This window comes from Nicotiana tomentosiformis, chromosome 9 (assembly GCF_000390325.3).
Source record: "Nicotiana tomentosiformis chromosome 9, ASM39032v3, whole genome shotgun sequence".
In the NCBI taxonomy this organism is placed as follows: Eukaryota; Viridiplantae; Streptophyta; class Magnoliopsida; order Solanales; family Solanaceae; genus Nicotiana; species Nicotiana tomentosiformis.
The window spans coordinates 25,857,215-25,876,089 of NC_090820.1; the positions used below are offsets into that span (position 1 = coordinate 25,857,215).

The 18,875-nt window shown below is 39.1% G+C and overlaps 3 protein-coding genes across 4 annotated transcripts; all 3 read left to right on the plus strand.

The window, feature by feature from the left end:
• The first annotated feature begins 696 nt into the window (after positions 1-696).
• LOC138898499 (uncharacterized) lies at positions 697-1,185 on the plus strand. The gene has a single exon (XM_070184568.1). It carries the CDS (start codon positions 697-699, stop codon positions 1,183-1,185), a length of 489 nt encoding a protein of 162 aa, XP_070040669.1.
• A 96-nt stretch (positions 1,186-1,281) lies between these two features.
• LOC138898500 (uncharacterized) lies at positions 1,282-1,944 on the plus strand. The gene has a single exon (XM_070184569.1). The coding sequence runs from the start codon at positions 1,282-1,284 to the stop codon at positions 1,942-1,944; it is 663 nt and encodes a 220-aa protein (XP_070040670.1).
• Positions 1,945-12,902: 10,958 nt separating this feature from the next.
• LOC104110657 (uncharacterized) lies at positions 12,903-18,504 on the plus strand. Of its 2 annotated transcripts, none has more exons than XM_033659831.2 (6): positions 12,903-13,643; positions 13,866-13,993; positions 15,368-15,958; positions 16,159-16,423; positions 16,888-17,234; positions 17,632-18,504. In XM_033659831.2, exons 1-6 carry the CDS (start codon positions 13,235-13,237, stop codon positions 18,277-18,279), a joined length of 2,388 nt encoding a protein of 795 aa, XP_033515722.1. In that variant the 5' UTR covers positions 12,903-13,234; the 3' UTR covers positions 18,280-18,504. The 2 variants fall into 2 exon arrangements, with proteins under 2 accessions (XP_033515722.1, XP_009618486.1); XM_009620191.4 differs by having other exon boundaries at positions 15,434-15,958.
• The last annotated feature ends 371 nt before the right edge of the window (positions 18,505-18,875 follow it).

Below are 18,875 nucleotides of genomic sequence, written 5' to 3' on the forward strand. Positions count from 1 at the left end.
ATTCTAAATTTCTATCTTTCTATTCTCTCACGGATGGTGAGGACATGCACAACCGAATCGGATGACCTGACACCCGCGCCCCTGTTAGAGTCGCGAGAGGTTGGGGCCGGGGTAGAGACCGAGGACGTCCACGTGGTGTAGCGAGAGCCCCTGATCGAGCTGCTACAGAGGAGCCACCAGTAGCTCTAGTTGGAGAGCAAGAACTTGAGATGCCTGTTACTTCCCCTGCACTTCAGGAAACCCTCACCCAGTTTCTGTGCATGTTTCGCACTCTAGCTCAAGCAGGGTTGATCCCACTTGCTCCTGTCACATCTCAGGCCGGGGGAGGAGCACAGACTCCCGCCGCCCGTACCCCATAGTAGCGGGTCCAGGTTGATCAGGTCCCAAAGGTCATACCAGTATAGCCAGTCGCCCCAGTTCAGCACGAGGTTAGGGCAGTAGCATCTAAGGGAGAGCAGCTCAGGCTCAAGAGGTACAAAAAGTATCACCCCCTACTTTCAGCTGTTTGGCGTTAGAGGATGCCCAGGTCTTTCTTGAGGAGTGCCACCGTATCCTTTGTACTATGGGTATTGTGGAGTCTAGTGTGGTTGTTTTCACTACATTTCATCTTAAGGGAGCAGCTTATCAGTGGTGCGAGCGTATGAGTTGGGTAGTCCGGCCGAAACAGCTTCACTCACCTAGGCTTAGTTCTCAGTTATGTTCTTGAGGGAGTTTGTTCCCCAAAGTCTTAGGGATACATGGCGCATAGAGTTTGAGCAGTTGCGCCAGGGTTCTATGACCGTATCGGAGTATGCAGTCCAGTTCAGTGTTTTGTCCGGGCATGCACCAACCTTGGTTTCTACTGTTAGAGAGCGAGTCTGTCGATTTATCAAGGGGCTCAACCCTGGTATCAGATTCAGCATGGCCGGAGAGCTGGAGATGGACATCAAATACCAGCAGGTAGTGGAGATCGCTAGGAGATTTGAGGATATGTGGGCTCGGGATAGAGAGGAGAGGGAGGCCAAGAGGCCTCAAGATTCTGGCACATACAGTGGTGCCCGTGCCCCAGTTGCAGCCCGTCATGGTAGTGGCTATGTGAGCCACCATGCTTATTCAGCACTTCCAGCTTCCAGCGATATTCCTGCCACTCTTAGGCCTCAAGTTCCCCATTATGCACCGCCATTGTCTAATGCACCTCCTGCATGAGGTTCTTTCAGCGGTCAGTCCAGCCGATCAGGCCCGAGCCAGTCACAGCAGCCACATCCTCCGAGAGCTTGTTTTGAGTGTGGTGACACTCGTCATATGGCGTTGCCCCAGACTCATGAGGGGTGCATATCCACGGACTACTCAGTCTCCGCGTATTCCACCGGGTCCTCAGGCCATGATTACCGCACCAGTTTCCACTCCACTTCACAGCCAGCTAGAGGTGGAATTCGGGCAGGTAAAGGTCACCCTAGATGGGGAGGCCAAGCTAGATATTATGCTCTTCCTACTAGGACGGAGGTAGTTGCATCCGACTCAGTCATCACAAGTATTGTCCCGGTTTGTCATAGATATGCATCAGTCTTATTTGATCCAGGCTCTACTTATTCCTATGTATCATCTTACTTTGCTCCATATTTGGGTGTATCATGTGATTCTTTGAGTTCTCATGTCTATGTGTCCACACCTGTGGGAGATTCTATTGTTGTTGATTGTATGTATCGGTGGTGTTTAGTTGTTCTTGGTGGTTTTGAGACCAGATCCGATCTATTATTGTTCAGTATGGTAGATTTTGATATTATTTTGGGCATGAACTGGTTGTCGCCTTATCATTCTATTCTCGACTATCACGCCAAGACTGTGACGCTGGCTATGCCAGGTCTACCACGGATAGAGTGGAGGGGTGCATTAGATTACATTCCTTGTAGGATCATCTCATTTCTAAAGGCTCATTGTATGGTTGAGAAAGGGTGTAATGCTTAACTAGCCTTCATGAGGGATGTCAGTGTTAATACTCCGACCATTAAATCAGTTCTGATAGTGAGGGATTATCCAAACGTATTTCCAGCAGATTTTATGGGCATGCCGCCCGACAAAGATATCGAATTTGGCATTGATTTGTTACCGGGCATCCAGCCCATTTCTATTCCACCATATCGTATGGCCCCAGTAGAGTTGAAAGAATTAAAGGAGCGGTTACAAGAGTTGCTTGATAAGAGCTTCATTTGGCCCAGTATGTCGCCTTGGGGTGCCCCAATCATATTTGTAAAGAAGAAGGATGGTTCTATGTGCATGTGTATTGATAATCGCCAGTTGAACAAGGTTACAGTAAAGAACAGGTATCCATTGCCACACATTGATGACCTATTTGATCCGTTATAGGGTGCCACAGTGTTCTCCAAGATTGACTTACATTCAGGCTATCATCAGTTGAAGATTCGGGAGCCAGATATCTTGAAGACTGCCTTCAGGACTCGGTATGGTCATTTTGAGTTCCTTGTGATGTCTTTTGGGCGGACCAACACCCCAACAACATTCATGCACTTGATGAACAGTGTATTCCAGCCTTATCTTAAATCATTCATCATTGTGTTTGTTGATGACATTCTGGTGTACTTCCAGATCCAGGAGCATCATGAGCAGCACTTGAGGACCGTGCTTCAGACCTTGCGAGAAGAAGTTGTATGTAAGATTTTCAAAGTGTGAGTTTTAGCTTGATTTGATTACATTTTTTGGTCATGTAGTGTCGAGCGATGGAATCAAGGTGGATCCGAAGAAGATTGAAGCAGTGCAGAGTTGGACCAGACCATCTTCAGCTACTGAGATCCGGAGTTTTCTTAGTTTGGCAGGGTATTATCATAGATTCATAGAGGGTTTCTCATCTATTGTTGCACCTAGGACCAGATTGACCCAGAAGGGTGCTCCGTTCAGGTGGACCGAGGAGTGTGAGGAGAGATTTCAAAATCTCAAGACTGCTTTGACTACAGCTCTAGTATTGGGATTGCCTACAGGTTCGGGGTCTTACACTGTGTACCGTAATGCGTCATGTGGTGGCCTCGGTGCGGTGTTGATGCAGGATGGTAGGGTGATTGCCTACGCGTCTAGACAGTTGAAGGTGCATAAGAAGAGCTACCTTGTCCACAACCTTGAATTAGAATCTATTGTTCATGCCTTGAAGATTTGGCAGCACTATTTGTACGGTGTCCCTTGTGAGGTCTATACCGACCCCTGGAGTCTACAACATTTGTTCAAACAGAAAGATCTTAACTTGCATCAGCGGAGGTGGTTAGAGTTGCTTAAGGACTATGATATCACCATTCTATATCATCCCGGAAAGGCCAATGTGGTGGCTGATGCCTTGAGTCACAAGGCAGAGAGCTTGGCAGTTTAGCTTATCTACCGGTAGCGGAGAGGCCATTAGCATTGGATGTTCAGGCCTTGGCCAACCAGTTTGTTAGATTGGATGTTTCAGAGCCGAGTCATGTTTTGGCTTGTATGGTTGATCGGTCTTCTCTATATGATTGTATCGGAGAGCGTTAATATGACGACCCCCATCTACTTGTCCTCAAGGACACGGTTCAACGCGGCGATGCCAAGGAGGTCACTATTGGGGAGGACGGTGTATTACGGATGCAAGGCAGGCTATGTGTGCCCAATGTAGATGGTTTGTGTGAGTTGGTTCTCCAGGAGGCTCACAGTACTCGTGTCGAAATACCAAACTCGTCACCGATAGCAATCTGTACGACTTTCTTCAATCAATCTATAACCACATCAAAACTACCATTGAAAGATCCCCATGTCTTAGCCTTCTTACGTAAATCACTGGTTGCACGCTCGTCACGTCCCTTGTTTTCAATATTTCTAGTGAGATTGACTGCATCAGAGTAGGACAAAGTCTTCATCTATGTGGATACTGCAGTGTATAGACGACCAACCAACCCATCAACAAACCTCTAAAATCGAGCTTCTTGGGTAGGCACTAAGTAAGGAGCATATCTAGCTAGATTACAAAATTTGGTGTTATAAGTTGACACATCCATATCTGGAGTCTGAATTAATCTCTCAAAGTATCTAGCATATTTTTGCCTCAGGCTGTCTGGAAGGAAATGATCCATGAACAACTTAGTGAACTCGTCCTATGTCAGTGGTGATGCTCCTCCTGGCCTTCCTAGCAATACAGTTTTATACCATGTGTTGGCCATACCCTCTAGTTTGTATGTTGCGAGCTCCACGGCTCTCTTATTAGAACATCCTAGAGCACGTAATGCCTTGAGTGTTCCATCCAGGAAACTTTGAGGACATGCGAATTATCAGAACCTGTGAATTTTGGTGATTTCAATTTCAGGAACTCTTGCAGGGATAGCTCCTTATTCCCGAAAGTCTTAAGTCTGTGCAGGTACTTGAGTTTGTAAAGTAGCCTGAGGAGCTGAACTTCCACCCTGGGCAGGCACCAATTCCTCTAACACATTCAATAACCTTGCCACTGCGTCTGCAGGTAAGGTAACAGTAGGTACAACAGTTGGCATTGGTGATGGAGCGTCCTGAACCCCATGTTCTTGCACTTGATATAGCATAGTAGCTTGGGGTTGACCCATGTTCCTAGCTTCAGGTTGAGGAGCAGCCTGTCTTCTAGTCTGATGAGCCCTAACTTGACCACCACCTCGGGTAGTACCACGTCCAGCACCACGTCCAGCAGATGAAGGTGTGCGAGTCCTAGCCATCTGCGAAAGAAATACTCCAAAGTCAATCTCAAGTTATCTCAACGCACGATCAAGAATGAAAGAAGGGAAAACATTCCTAGATATTCAGTAACCTCAAGATCATAAGTATGGGCGCCTACATACCCATGAACCAAACTCTACTAAACATTGCTCCATGACTCGGGACTTAAAGCCTAAGCTCCGATACCAACTTTGTCACGACCCAATTTAAAATCGTGACAGATGCTTAGGAGCAAGTGCTCCCAAGTAAGACTTATCAGTATTGTACAGAAAAACAGATAGAGTTTCCCCTATTTTTGGACTATCCAAAAAAATTTCTGTCTCATAAACATGTAACAACCAACCAATATTCACCTAAATCAGCCACAATCTTCATCAACTAACCACAAATGGGTTTCCACCAATATTACCAACCTCCTCAACATAATAAAACCAAAACCAACTTTAAAAATACGGAAAGAAAGTGTAATTACTACTAGTAACTAGTCCATATCAACAAATGAATACTCACGACACTAATAAGATAACGATGGAGCAACTCTAAGAGTTCAAAAGTAAAGACTATGGAAAATAAATAAAACTCTTCGCCCACGCTAACGAGTGCGGGGCTCACCAAGAAGTATCAACTTATGCGCTCTAATTAACAAAATCCTCGCCTACGTCAACTGTTGTCTTTGTAAAAAAATAAATAGTGGGGAATGAGTCGCTAGCTCAGTGAGTAATAACACTTAACCACAACCATTTTTATTGGGGAGAAGTCAGAAAACATGCTAGTATATTAAACAGAAAATATCATAAAAATACCCTTTCAGAAACAATTAAAAAATTCCAGTCTCATCATATTTTTCTTGTAATTTAATACAATTGGCAATTCAGTAATAAGCTCGGTAACCATTGTATAACATCAATATTCATATTTGGGAGGTTTTAATGAACGGATCATGTAATTGGTATAACTGTGGACTTCTTCGCAAGAAGTCAAATATAACGGCAGTCCCTACTCGAGGGAAATCAGTAATTGTATGCTAGTTCTACCTTCCCACTAGCAAGGGCTGTAACGGTAATCGGTAATTGCAAGGTGTACCAGGTCTAACGAACTCGCCGTTAGCTACGGGATCTTTCAAAGTCTACTCCCATTTATACTTGTCTCTATAATCCATATATACTCATAGAAAAATATTTTAAAATAATATAGAATATTTCGGTTCTTATCAAATCATGTAATTTCATTTCGATAACAGTAAATTCAAGTAACGGTAAAACATATCTAGTGCTAACAAGAATATTTAAAATAACGGTAATCATCTAAAATAACTATTTCGGTATCATATCGAGTAAAAGACTTGTCCCACATGCAACTCAAAAAAATCGGTAATATATTCATATTAAAAATTATGTGTAAATCATGCAAGTTATGAAAACACAAATTGTGGTAAGATTACTACTCACAGTACTCGTGTCGAAATACCAAAATCATCACCGATAGCGATCCGTATGACTTTCTTCAATCAATCTATAACCATATCAACATCGATCTTGAGTTAATATTCTTGTTTTAGCTAATTTAGAATTCCCAACCCTTGGGTTTCATGTTTGACTCTTAATTCATCAATTTATACTTACTCACGCTACTGGTAGTTAAGCATACTTCAAAATTTATTAAATACAACCTATTCATATGATATACCCAGTTAATTCACGGAAAAGTCTCATGAATTTCTCCCAATTTTCTTAACTTTATCTTTCAAATTCTTAATTCAATTTCGAAATTATATCTACTCAGCCCTATCAGAATTATGTATATAAAATTCCATTGTCTTAAAAGAGGAAGAAATACATATAATTACCTGGAGTGTATTGCTGAAACCCAAGGAATTGTATGCTAAAGATTAGATGAAACACGATCTTCGGCGCTAAAGAAACACCCGAAACTTTCTTTCTTTTTGGTTTTTCCTGTTTGATGCTTTGTTTCTTCTTTCTAAGGGATTTTCTTTTTTCTGATATTCCTTTTGGCTTCTTTCACTTAAACAGACAAGGTGGGTTGCTCTGATGGTAAGCGCCCTCCACTTCCAACCAAGAGGTTGTGAGTTCGAGTCACCCCAAGAGCAAGGTGGGAGTTCTTGGAGGGAAGGATGCTGAAGGTCTATTGGAAACAGCCTCTCTACCTCAGGGTAGGGGTAAGGTCCGCGTACACACTACCCTCCCTAGATCCCACTAGTGGGATTATACTGGGTTGTTGTTGTTGTTGTTGTTTCACTTAAACCAGATGGGCTAAGCCCATTTAACGTACTCTTTCTTTCTTTTCTTTTATTTTTCTAATTATTGTTTTTTTTTTTGTTGCAACTTCCTTAACTATCCTTTATTTAATAGGAGATATTGCATCGCGGTACTCCATTCATCTGGGTGTCGTGAAAATGTATCAGGACTTGAGGCAGCACTATTGGTGGAGGAGAATGAAGGATATAGTAGAGTATGTAGCTCGGTGCCTAAATTGTCAGCAGGTGAAGTGTGAGCATCAGCGACCAAGTGAATTGCTTCAGAAGGTAGACATTTCAGAGTGGAAATGGGAGCGGGCTACTATGGATTTTGTTGTTGGGCTCCCACAGACTCAGAGGAATTTTGATGCAGTTTGGGTGACTATGGATAGGTTGACCAAGTCAGCTCATTTCATTCTTGTGGTGACTACTTATTCTTCTGAGTTGCTGGCTCGAGTTTATATTTGCGAGAGTGTTAGGCTTCATGACATGACAGTATCCATCATCTCTGACCAGGGTACACAGTTTATATCACGATTTTGGAGGGCCGTACAGTAGAAGTTAGGCACACGGATTGAGTTGAGTATAATATTTCACCCTCAGGCGGACGGACAGTCTGAGCGCACTATTCAGATATTTGAGGATATGATCCGTGCATGCGTGATGGAGTTTGGGGGTTCTTGGGATCAGTTTTTGCTGCTTGCGGGCTACCAGTCGAGTATTCAGATGGCTCCATATGAGGCTTTGTATGGTAGACGGTGTCGGTCTCCGGTGGGTTAGTTTGAGCCGAGATAGGCTAGGCTGCTGGGTACCAACTTGGTTCAGGATGCTTTAGAAAAGGTTAAATTGATTCAAGATCGACTTCGTATAGCCCAATCTAGACAGAAGAGTTATGCGGATCGGAAGGTTCACAACGTTGCATTCGTGGTTGAGGAGCAGGTCCTGCTCCAGGTTTCACCCATGAAGGGTGTTATGAGGTTCGGTAAGAAGGGAAAGTTGAGCCCTAGGTATATCGGACCATTTGAGATTCTTGAGAGGATTGGAGAGGTGGCCTACAAACTTGCACTACCACCCAGTCTAGCTACATTTCATCCAGTATTCCATGTTTCTATGCTCTGGAAGTATCACGATGATCCGTCTCATGTGTAGGATTTTAGCTCAGTCCAGTTGGACAAGGATCTTTCTTATGTTGAGGAGTCGGTGGCCATTTTGGACAGGCAGGTTCGAAAGTTGAGGTCGAAGAACATTAGTTCAATGAAGGTTCAGTGGAGGGGTCAACCAGTCGAGGAGGCAATTTGGGAGACCGAGCATGATATGCGTAGCCGTTATCCTCATCTTTTCACCACTTCAGGTATGTCTCTATACTCATTTGAGGACGAACGTTTGTTTTAAGAGGGGGAGGATGTAACGACCTAGTCGGTCATTTTAAGTATTTTAGCCCCGATCCCCTATTTATTGCCTCCTCTATGTTATATTGTGGTTATGTGACTTGCTGAGGTGGTTGCTTTCGGGAAAGTTTTGGAGTGAAATGGGACACATAGTTCCTAAGTTGGAGGTTTAATTTGTATAAGTTGGTTGTAGTTTGACTTGTGTGAAGACGACTCCGGAATGGATTTTTGATGTTTCCAATAGCTTCGTGTAGTGATTTTGGTCTTAGGAGCGTGCTCGGATGTTGATTTGGAGGTCCGTAGGTCATTTCGGCGTGAATTGGCAAAAGTTGGGAAGTAAGAAGATTTTGAAAAGTTTGACCAGGAGTTTACTTTATTGATATCGAGGTCGGATCCCGATTCCGAAAGATGGAATAGGTTTGTAATGTCATTTATGACTTGTGTGCAAAATTTGAGTTCAATCGAAGTTGTTTTGGTATAAATTGATATTAGTTTTGGAACTCAGAAGTTCATAAGTTCTTTAGGCTTGAATCGATGTGCGATTCATGATTATAGTGTTGTTTGATGTGATTTGACGCTTCGACCGTGTTCATATGATGTTTTAGAACTTGTTGGTATGCTTTGTTGAGGCCGCCTCGGGTGTAATTCGGATCATGTTCGGTGCATTTCGGAACCTTGAAGGTTGCTAAATCTGATGCTTCTGGTTTTCTTATACGCGATCGCGAATGGATTAACGCAATCGCAAAGAGTAGTTTAGCACGGGGGAAAATTTGCTCTATGCGATCGCGTAAGGAGGTATGTCATCGCAGAAGGTTGGCTTTCAGTGAATCGCCAACGCGTGAAGGTGGTCGCGTTCGCGTAGAAGAAATGGTGGGGTGGGGGCTGAGGCAGTTTGTGTTACGTGATCGCGTGGCCTGGGATGCGGTCGCGAAGTTGAGGCAACGTGTTTATCGCGTTCACGATTGGTTTCACGCGAACGCAAAGAGTAAAATGGAGCTAGGCAGAATTTGTCTTATGCGATCGCGAAGGGATTTCCTCGATCGCGATGTGTAAATCACTGGACAGCATATCACTTAAGTTTGAAATCGAGGGTTTATTTTATATTTCACATTTTGGACTTAGAGAGCTCGGTGTGAGGCAAATTTTTAGGAGATTTTCAGAGAGATTGTTGGGGTAAGAATTCCTAACTCGATTTTGGTTAAATTACTCGAATCTATCATTATTTTTATCATGTAATTAGTGGTTTGAGTTGAAAAAATGGGAGAAAATGGTATAAACTCCTTAGACTAAATTTTTGAGTTTTGAAAGGCGAATTGAGATCAGATTTGAGTAATTCTTGTATAGTTGGACTCGATATCGAATGGGTGTTCGGATTTTATAATTTTGATCAGCTTCCGAGACGCGGGCCCGAGTTGACTTTTTGGGTTGGCTTTTTAATTCTTCGCAAAGATCGTAATTTCATTGTTTGAATTAGTTTCCTATAGTTATATTTATAGTATGAAATTATTTTGGCTAGATTCGAGTCGTTTGGAGTTGAATAATCGAGGGAAATACCTTCTAGTGGATTTATTTAGCATGGTTTGAGATAAGTGGTTTGCCTAACCTTGTGTGGGAGAATTACCCCTTAGGATTGGTATTGTTTGTGATAATTGTGATGTGTAAAAGCCATGTACGCAAGGTGAGGAGTGTGTACATGGGCTAAATGTAAAAATTATCGACTTTTAGATATGTAAATTTCTTCCGTGCCTTAATTGAGTTACCTTAACATGTTATAGTCATCATTTTTAGTCTAAATTCACATGTCTACTTGACTTGTCTCTTACTTGCTAATTGCTCTACATGTTTAGTTGAAGTTCTTGTTTCCTTTATTCCGTATTCATTATTTAACTGTTGAATTTTTTACTTGAAATTGCTATTCTTGGAATATCTTGTTGTTGAAATTGATATCGAGTTGCAAAGGTCGTGATTCCTATTGAGGCAACGTGTTAAGTTGTAAAATATTATTCTATTGAGTTACTCTCCGGTTGTTATTGTTGAGACTTTCTGTACATTGTGGTTGAGCCGTGGGCTCCTTATTGTGAAATTCTATTATTGTTTGGTTTCTCTCGCAAGTTGTGATATTGGGCACTTGAGGTACGATTTGTGATACGTTGTGATATTGATACGCATGCGGTGGTATAAGGTCTGGGTGTTGAAACGCATGTGGTGAGACAAGGTGGGCTTGATACGCGTGGCTAGTAGGGAAACTACTAGAAGTCATGCGGTGTGATAAGGTGGGCTAAAATGCGGAATGCTATTTCGAAAAAAATAATTTTTCAAAACTAAATGTAAAGGCTCCCGCGGTGATATAAAGAAAGACTGTAAGTTATTATTTTGATTTGGGACTACGAGGCGGTACCTCAGTAGTGACCATTTTGATCCAATCTCTATCTGTTGTATTTGACTTTGGTTGTTTGTTTCCTTTGCATATTAATTGTTGTTTTTCTCCGTGTTGTTCTACTTGCTTTAGTTCCGTGTAGCTAGCCTTTACATGATATTTGTTGTTTAAATTTCGTTATTTTCATTGCTACACTGCCATACTGTTGTACAATCTGCTTATTTGTTCTAATAGGGTTCTGACCTAACCTCATCACCACTCTATCGAGGCTGGGCTTGGCACTTATTGGGTACCGTTGTGGTGTACTATTGCTACACTTTTACACATTTTTTTTAGCGGATCCAGGTACATCCTACCAGTCCAAGCATCACTGATTTGTAAAATAGATGTTATTGTTAATTAGAATAGTGTTGTAGACTACTGTATTATGAAACTAAGGACCAAAAAAGAGTAGTCTTTAAAAGTGTACTATTCATTAGGATAACTAGAAAATCGATTTTAAACGATAAGATCAAAATATAAAGGACTAAGCTGAACCGTCAATATAACAATAGAAAGAAAAATGAGTTAAAATATGTAGGCCAATGTCGAACCTTTCACGTAACAATGAAGAACAAGGAAAGTGACTACACGAAGGATGAAGTTAAACTTTAGACATACCAGATAGAGAGAAAAAAAGGTTGAATCCTCGCATGTAAACGTTTAAGAAAAAAGGAAAGAAAAAAAAAAAGAAAACGAAAAATGCCAAGGACCAAGTTGAACCTTCAAACATAACAAAAAAGAAATAAAAATATGAAGGGCCAAGCTGAACCTTTCACACGTGATGTTGAAAATTGAAGAACAAAGTGCTGATACCACCTACCACGGTGAGACTTCGAGCACCATGTTAGTATAATACTAACGCATTCAGAATTTAAACTTGATGTACAGATGATATGAAAAAAAATTATAGAAGGACTACTCTACATAATACTAATATTTTAAATAAATTTAATATAAAATTTAAAATGAAATATAACATTACTTAAATTATAGGGAAATCATCCGGGCAAATATATATATGAGTCAAACTTCTTAATTTTGACCGTAAATTCGAACATGTAATCTTTAATTTTTTTGAATAAAATTTAATATATTTTAAAATTACATTAAAAATAGTAATATAAGTTAGCATTCAAAATTTTTGAAAGACATACGAAAAAAATCATGATAAGAAAATACCTCATTTATTAACTCTAGAAATCTGAAATATATCATGTTTTTGGGGACGAAGAAAGTGCATAGAGAGGGGAATGGAAATGCGTGGGCGAAAATAGTTGATAAAGCCGAAAAAGGAAAATGGCATTTCACCCATTAAGGGTGTGTTTGGTATAACGGAAAATATTTTTTCAAGAAAACAGAAAATATTTTTCCAAGAAAATAAAGTAATAATCTTACTCATTTTTTGGTGTTTGGTATGCAAATTAAGGAAAATAACTTCTCAAGAGTCAAAAGTATTCATAAATTATAATTTAGATACAATAAAAATGAAGTCATAAACTTTCGAACCAACAACCTTCCGAACCCACAAATTTTATAAACTTTCGAACCGCTAAACTTTCGAACCCGTAAACTCTATAATTTCTAAACCCGCAAACTTCCAAACACATAAACCTCTTAACTCATAATTTTGGAACTCGTAAAATTTCGAACTTGTAAAGTGAAAAAAAAAAATAAACCAGAACTAAAAATATAAAATTAAAAAAATAAAAAAATTGCGGGGGGTTGGGGGGTTGGGTGGGTGGTGCAGAAAAACGAAAAAACAGAAAATAGAAAATAGAAAATACAGGAAAAAAAAATTGTGCGAGAGTGGGATAGATGTGAGGGTAGGTGGAGTTTTTGGAAAATGTTTTCCGAACTTTTTCTAGGAAAGTCATTTTTCTCCAATTTCAGAAAAATGTGATATCTAGGAAAATATTTTTCAAACTATTTTATGCAACCAAACAGCGAAAAATAGGAAAACATTTTCCGGTTTTCTGTTCAAAACAAACACATCATAAATTTTGCGATATTACATAGGATAGTTGAACTTTTCAAACGATAAGAGAAAAGTACAAAGGACCAACCTGAACTTTCTGTGTAACAATAGACAAATATGAAAATAGAAATATAAAGAACAAAATCGAACCTTTAACATAACTAAGAAGAAAAAGAAAGTAAAGACATGAGGATCAAGTTAAACCTTAGAGAAAGAAAATAAAAAGTTTTGAACCCTCACAAACGCTGAAAGAAAAAGAAATATAAATATGGAGGACCAGGTTGAACCTTTCGTGTGTACTGTTGAAAATTGAAAAACAATAAGGACCAAGTTGAGCTTGAGCCTATACTTTTATTATAAAACCAGAGTTAATGTGCATTTGCACCTCAATTGAATTTATTTTCTCTCTTTTATAGGTTTGTTATATACTCCGTTGATTACTCAAAGTCTCAAAGTCGTCGGCAGAGGAAAACAACAAACAACATCATTACTCAGTACTCAGTACTCAGCACAGAATGTGTGAACAACACAAGACTTTGGAGTTTGGAACTGAAGAGTATAATTCCAATTCCAATTATGGGATTCCAATTCCAACACAAGACGTTGGATTTTGGCAAGCTGAATGTTATTCTGAAATCCCCGCTGGAAGTAATTTTGATATTCCGAGTAGTAGTAGTAATAATTTGCCAGGTTACATCAACTTCCCAGCTAATTCGACATATAATGAAAATGTTGAAATTATCCATGATTCTTTTGGCAAAGCTGCAGCTGATCAAGTAGTGTCAAGGAAACTGTTTTGCTTTGCTAATGGCCATGTTCTCGATCCACAACGTGTTGATTTGTTTTACTTGGATTTGTCAAAGAGAGCTTATCAAGTAACCATTCATCGACATAATGGATTCGACTTCTTTTCCTTAACAAAGGGTATGAGTATTTCTGTTATATATTATTTTTTTCCCCTCAATGTTGTAGTCTAATTTGCTCAGTTTTACATTTGTTTAACTTGGTTAGTACTGTGTTTGAGCTCACTATATCATATTCACTTGATATTGCACATATTGATATAGATCTGCATTTGTTGGGTGCAATGCTCTGGACTTGTGTCTACTTTAAAAGGACTAAAATAGATCTCTATTTGTTTATCAGTTGTTGACGTCTCAGATCTATTCCAGTTACTAAAGGTTTTTCTATCGTCGAAACTGCGACTGATGTTCCTCATAGATGATGAGTACTCACTTCTTACGGATGAGCTGAACCTCGTAGTGACGGGGCAGGTATTTATATATCCCCAGTTAAACATTACTACCACAATTAATTAATTCACTTCTGCATAACCTCTAAAGGTACATTAATTAATTCATGTAAATTAAGGGTTCTTGAATTATTTTCAAGATTCACATTCTGAATCTGAATGCTCTAAAGGAACATCAATTCTTGTGATTATTTTTTTCATTCATCTTTTTTAATAGACTATGACTCATACTCATATAACAGGTTTCTTGTACAGTGGTTCGTCTAGTTTACTAGAAAATACGAGAAGGAATGTTATTTTCGCATTTTAGATTATTTTAGAGTTGAAATTAGACTATGACTCATATAACAGGTTTCTTATTTTCCTTACGATAATGTCGCATTTTAGATTATTTTGTTGATGATAACAACTTAATTAATTTAATGCAACGTTAATAATGTTTATGCATATGAGACATTTGTATATATATCAGTGAGTATAAAGTTTAAAACTCAAAATAGTAGGAGTAGTAAACAATGTGTTGAGTCACAAAATAAAAAAATAAAAAAAAAAAAGCATAAGTTTTGAAAACATATACTAATCCTATTTAGCTAGCTCATAATGTTTCAGCTTATATATTCATACTGCTCACAATAGCATCTTCCTATTGCTAGTATTATTAAGAACAAATAGAACCGGCTGTACACAAGATTTATTGCAAGATGTTTATGTTAATGCCTTCGGCAAATTAAAAGCACCTCACCTGGACATCTTAAAATCTTCATTTCCATCTAGTTTAGTCTACAAAAAAAAAAAAAAAAAAAAATAATTGAACCAAAGGAATAAACGGTCCAAAGTGCCGTTCTTTATAGAAACATTTGATAAGAGATGACATACAAAATCATTTATCATTTACGCAATTGACTGATTCAACGAAGAAGTTGCATTTTATAATAATACCAAAAGATATTGCAGTTAGCTCAATGAGTAAAACCAAAAATGAAGAGAAGTACATTTGTTGGAGTATTTGCAACAATGGATTTGTTAGTAGCTTGCATAGTTGTATTTCACATCACTTTATCTGCAGTGGTATTAGCTATCCCATCTTTTATATGGGATAGATAATCCCATAAATTTGGTACAAAATTTATTGATATCCATAACCAAACATGGTATAAATACAATTCAAGTTTTCTGCTTATCTAATTTTGGATTTGAATCCCCAAATATAGTAAGAAACCTGCATGCACAGCTAAAACTGTGATGAAATGTTTTCTTATGTCTAATAACTGTTGCACACATTTTAATTGCTCTGTTATCTCTTTAATTGACTCTTTGTTAAATGATGAAATGTTGTTTCCTCTGAGAATAATGTTTTTCTGAAACCGCTTATAAACATTTTACCTTCTCGGGCCAGCGCATAGCGGGAGCTTATTACACCGGACTACCAGGAACTGCTAATTTGGATTTTCCTTTACTGCAGCCGCATTTACAGATGGAAGTAAAACTTGCCTTTTCATTACAAAACCTGATGAGATCCACTATGCATTATGCCATTTCTCAAGCCTATTCTTCCAGAATGACTAAAAGCCAAAATGTCAAATCTTTTGTTGTTTGTGAGTGTGAGAATGAACTTTTCCTTGATCATTGCAGAGAAAATAGCTCTCAGTCTATTCAATCCTTCATTCCTTTTGGGGGAAACATTAAATTATCCCCATGTAGGGTGGCTTCAGTAGTCTATAGTTTATACCTATATGGTGAAGTGCAAGAAAACTTTTCAATTCTAGGACGTGTTGTCGACGTTTCTTTTTCAAGTGTCAAGTTCTCCTATCGCACAGACCCTCATTCTTCACCTGGTCATTCGCAAGATTACCATTTTCACGGGATTTTGTCTTTGAGCTTGTTGGTACCCACTGAACAATCACCTGTTGAATTCTTTGAGATTGTATATTGTCCACAGAGAGCTCACTTAACTTCCAAAGATCAAAGAAGCCCTGGTACTAACAAGGTTAGCCTTTACTCTGCTGAATTCTTGCTCTTTTCTTATGGTTTTGCTAGTTCTATATATGTGTTTACTAGCCTAAATTCCTTTCTTCAGAAGAAAAATTTGTTATGTCTATTATGCTTTGTCTAGAATTTACATTTCCAACCACCTTAAAGCAGAAAATATTTACTAGTATAAGTCTTAACAGTTCATATTGTTTGCAGCAAAAGCAATATGGCTTGTCTCCATGTCTAGATTCTGCAGTAGTTCAAAGTTCATCAAATGAACGACAGATGTTATTGGAAGCATTCGAGGACGATGCAATTTATAGTCATGAAAGCCAAGAGGTTGTTGCAGAAAGTCAAACAAACATTCAAAAGAAAAGAAAGAAGTCAAGCACAATGTGGACTGCTGCTGATATGATAAGTTTAGAAGACCTTCAACAGAATTATGGCAAGAAACGTGAAGAGGCTGCTGAAAGCCTACAAGGTAAGCTCTGAGTTCTAATTTTTGTAGAATCTTGTTTACACATATAGGATCTAATCCAGGCGAATCTCACATCGACAAAACACGAGAGAGATGTTGACTATATAAGCAAACAAGCCTTAGATCATTATGACGCATTTTAAAGTCGTGCAGGCCTAGGCCCAAAACGGATGGGTTGGATTGTTACATATTGTATCAGAGTCACTCTGCATGAACGGTGGGGCAAACCTCAGCGATGACCCTGAGTCCTTAAGGGGTGTATGTGATACCCTAGGCGAATCTCATATCGACAAAACACGGGAGAGATGCCGGGTATATAAGCAAACAAGTCTTAGACCCTAATGACGCATTTTAAAGCCGTGTACGCATAGGCCGAAAGTGGACAGTACACCCATCATCTAGGAAATAAGCATTTTTCAATATTTTACTGCTATTATCTTCTTATCTAAAATTCTTGATTCCTGCAGTTAGTGTCTCTACATTTAAGAGAATATGCAGGAAGTTTGGCATTGACCGGTGGCCAACTGCTAAAAGAAATAAAGACAAGTGTCTCTTCTCTGCTCGCAAGTGCGATGCACCATTAATTGCTAAGGTGAGAACATCTCAACTACTACAAAATGGTATGCCATGTGAGGACAGGGAAACCACTTGTATTTCCAGGCCAAAGAGAAAAGGGAAGGAAAAAGAAGCAGCAGATAATATAGAGGCGATTAATCATTTCGAAGAACAACCTTCTGAAATACAGAACCGTACTCCCAAAAGGCAGGCAGTAGATTGTGCTACTAAAGATTCATCTTGCCTCAACTCAATCACCGTGAGCATACTTATCTTTTTCCTTTTCTCAGCCATCATTTCAACAATTTACCTTTTCTTGGCTCTACTTTATCTAGAGATGGAAAATATAGAAGAAAAGATATAATATAAGTTTCTTGAAAACACAGGAAGTTCCAGCACCAAGTTTCTTTTATATAACCATCTCTCCAATTATGCTTCAAGAATAGTTGTATATACGGTCAAAACTCTCTATAACAACATCGTTTGTTCCGATACTTTTTTGGCTATTATAGTGAAGTGTTGTTAAAAAGACATATATTATATAGTAACATAATATGAAAATTGGTTCCAAGAAAAACTTGACTTTTATAACGAATAGCTATTATATAGAATTACTATTATAGAAAGATGTGAGTGTACTTTCTACTTTCTATCAGGGTTATGTCGTGGATGATATGGTTTCTACTCGTATGGGAGTTCAAGCTTATCTTGAGGCAATATCAATAGAGCAGTTGAACTCAATATCGTGCAACGAAAACACTTCACAAAACACAAAGCTTCTTTTCGACAACTTGATTGCATTGCCTCTGAAGGATCTGATCAATCCTGAGAAAGAGATTTATATGAAAGAAACATTGTGCATCCTAGCTGAAAACCTCTCTTTTTTTTCAGTAGAACAAGCGAAACAGATAGTTGAACTCAAGTTTGATTTTTCTACACTTGTGCATAGCTGGAGAGAGTATTCTCAATCCCAAGTATGCAGTCAAAAGTTCTTTGAAGACTTGGAGAGAAATAGAACTTTACTAGCGACCTCAGCTAAAGATGAAGAGAGTCTAAAGGTTAGATATGACGAACTTCAAAGCAAGAAAAAAGAACTGATGGCACAATTTGAGGTAGTGCAAAAAGAGCAGGAAGGAATAGCTGAACAGAGGCGTGAAAAAACCGAGCAGAAGAAGCACTTGGTTTCTTTGGCGAAAGAGAAAGCGAGTAGAACCAAAGAAAAACAGTTGGTGATGACAATAGCTAGTGCTAAGTTGAATAACTTAGTTGATCAATGGGCTGCAATACAATCTCTCTTTATGTAGATTGGCCAGAAACCAACTCAGCGTACAATTCTATTTTTTCAAATTCAAATACTCCATGTTTCTTTCTAATATAGGATGTAGAGATAGTGGAGCTACAAAATCTTGAGAATTTTTCAATGTATTCCATTTAACCTGTACAAGGATATTTGTACATGTATTCAATAGATAAGGACAGAAAATTAAGGTATATTCAGGAACCTATAGCTATATTACAGCTATTTTGTATTTGAACTAAATGGCTTGTCTTCTTCTATTTATGTGTTGGGCTATGTTGAGCCAGCAGACCTTGTGGCCCAATACATATACTCTCTTTAGCATGTGACCCAATACATAAACACTCTTTAGCATGTGGCCCAATACACAAGTCTTTAGTCTTCAGTCTAGATCCCTCGACAAACTTCAAGTTAGCCCAAATTCCCTCATCACACTTTGATTTAGCCCCAAATGTAGAACTCTTGAGATTGTTGATGCCAACACCCCCACCCACCCCACCCCCACCCCCCAAGTTGGAGGGGAGTGTAGCGATCCCCAACTTGCTGAGAATCAAGTGGTGAGAAGGCCCAGAAAGCAATTTTGTGAAGATATCGGCGAGTTGT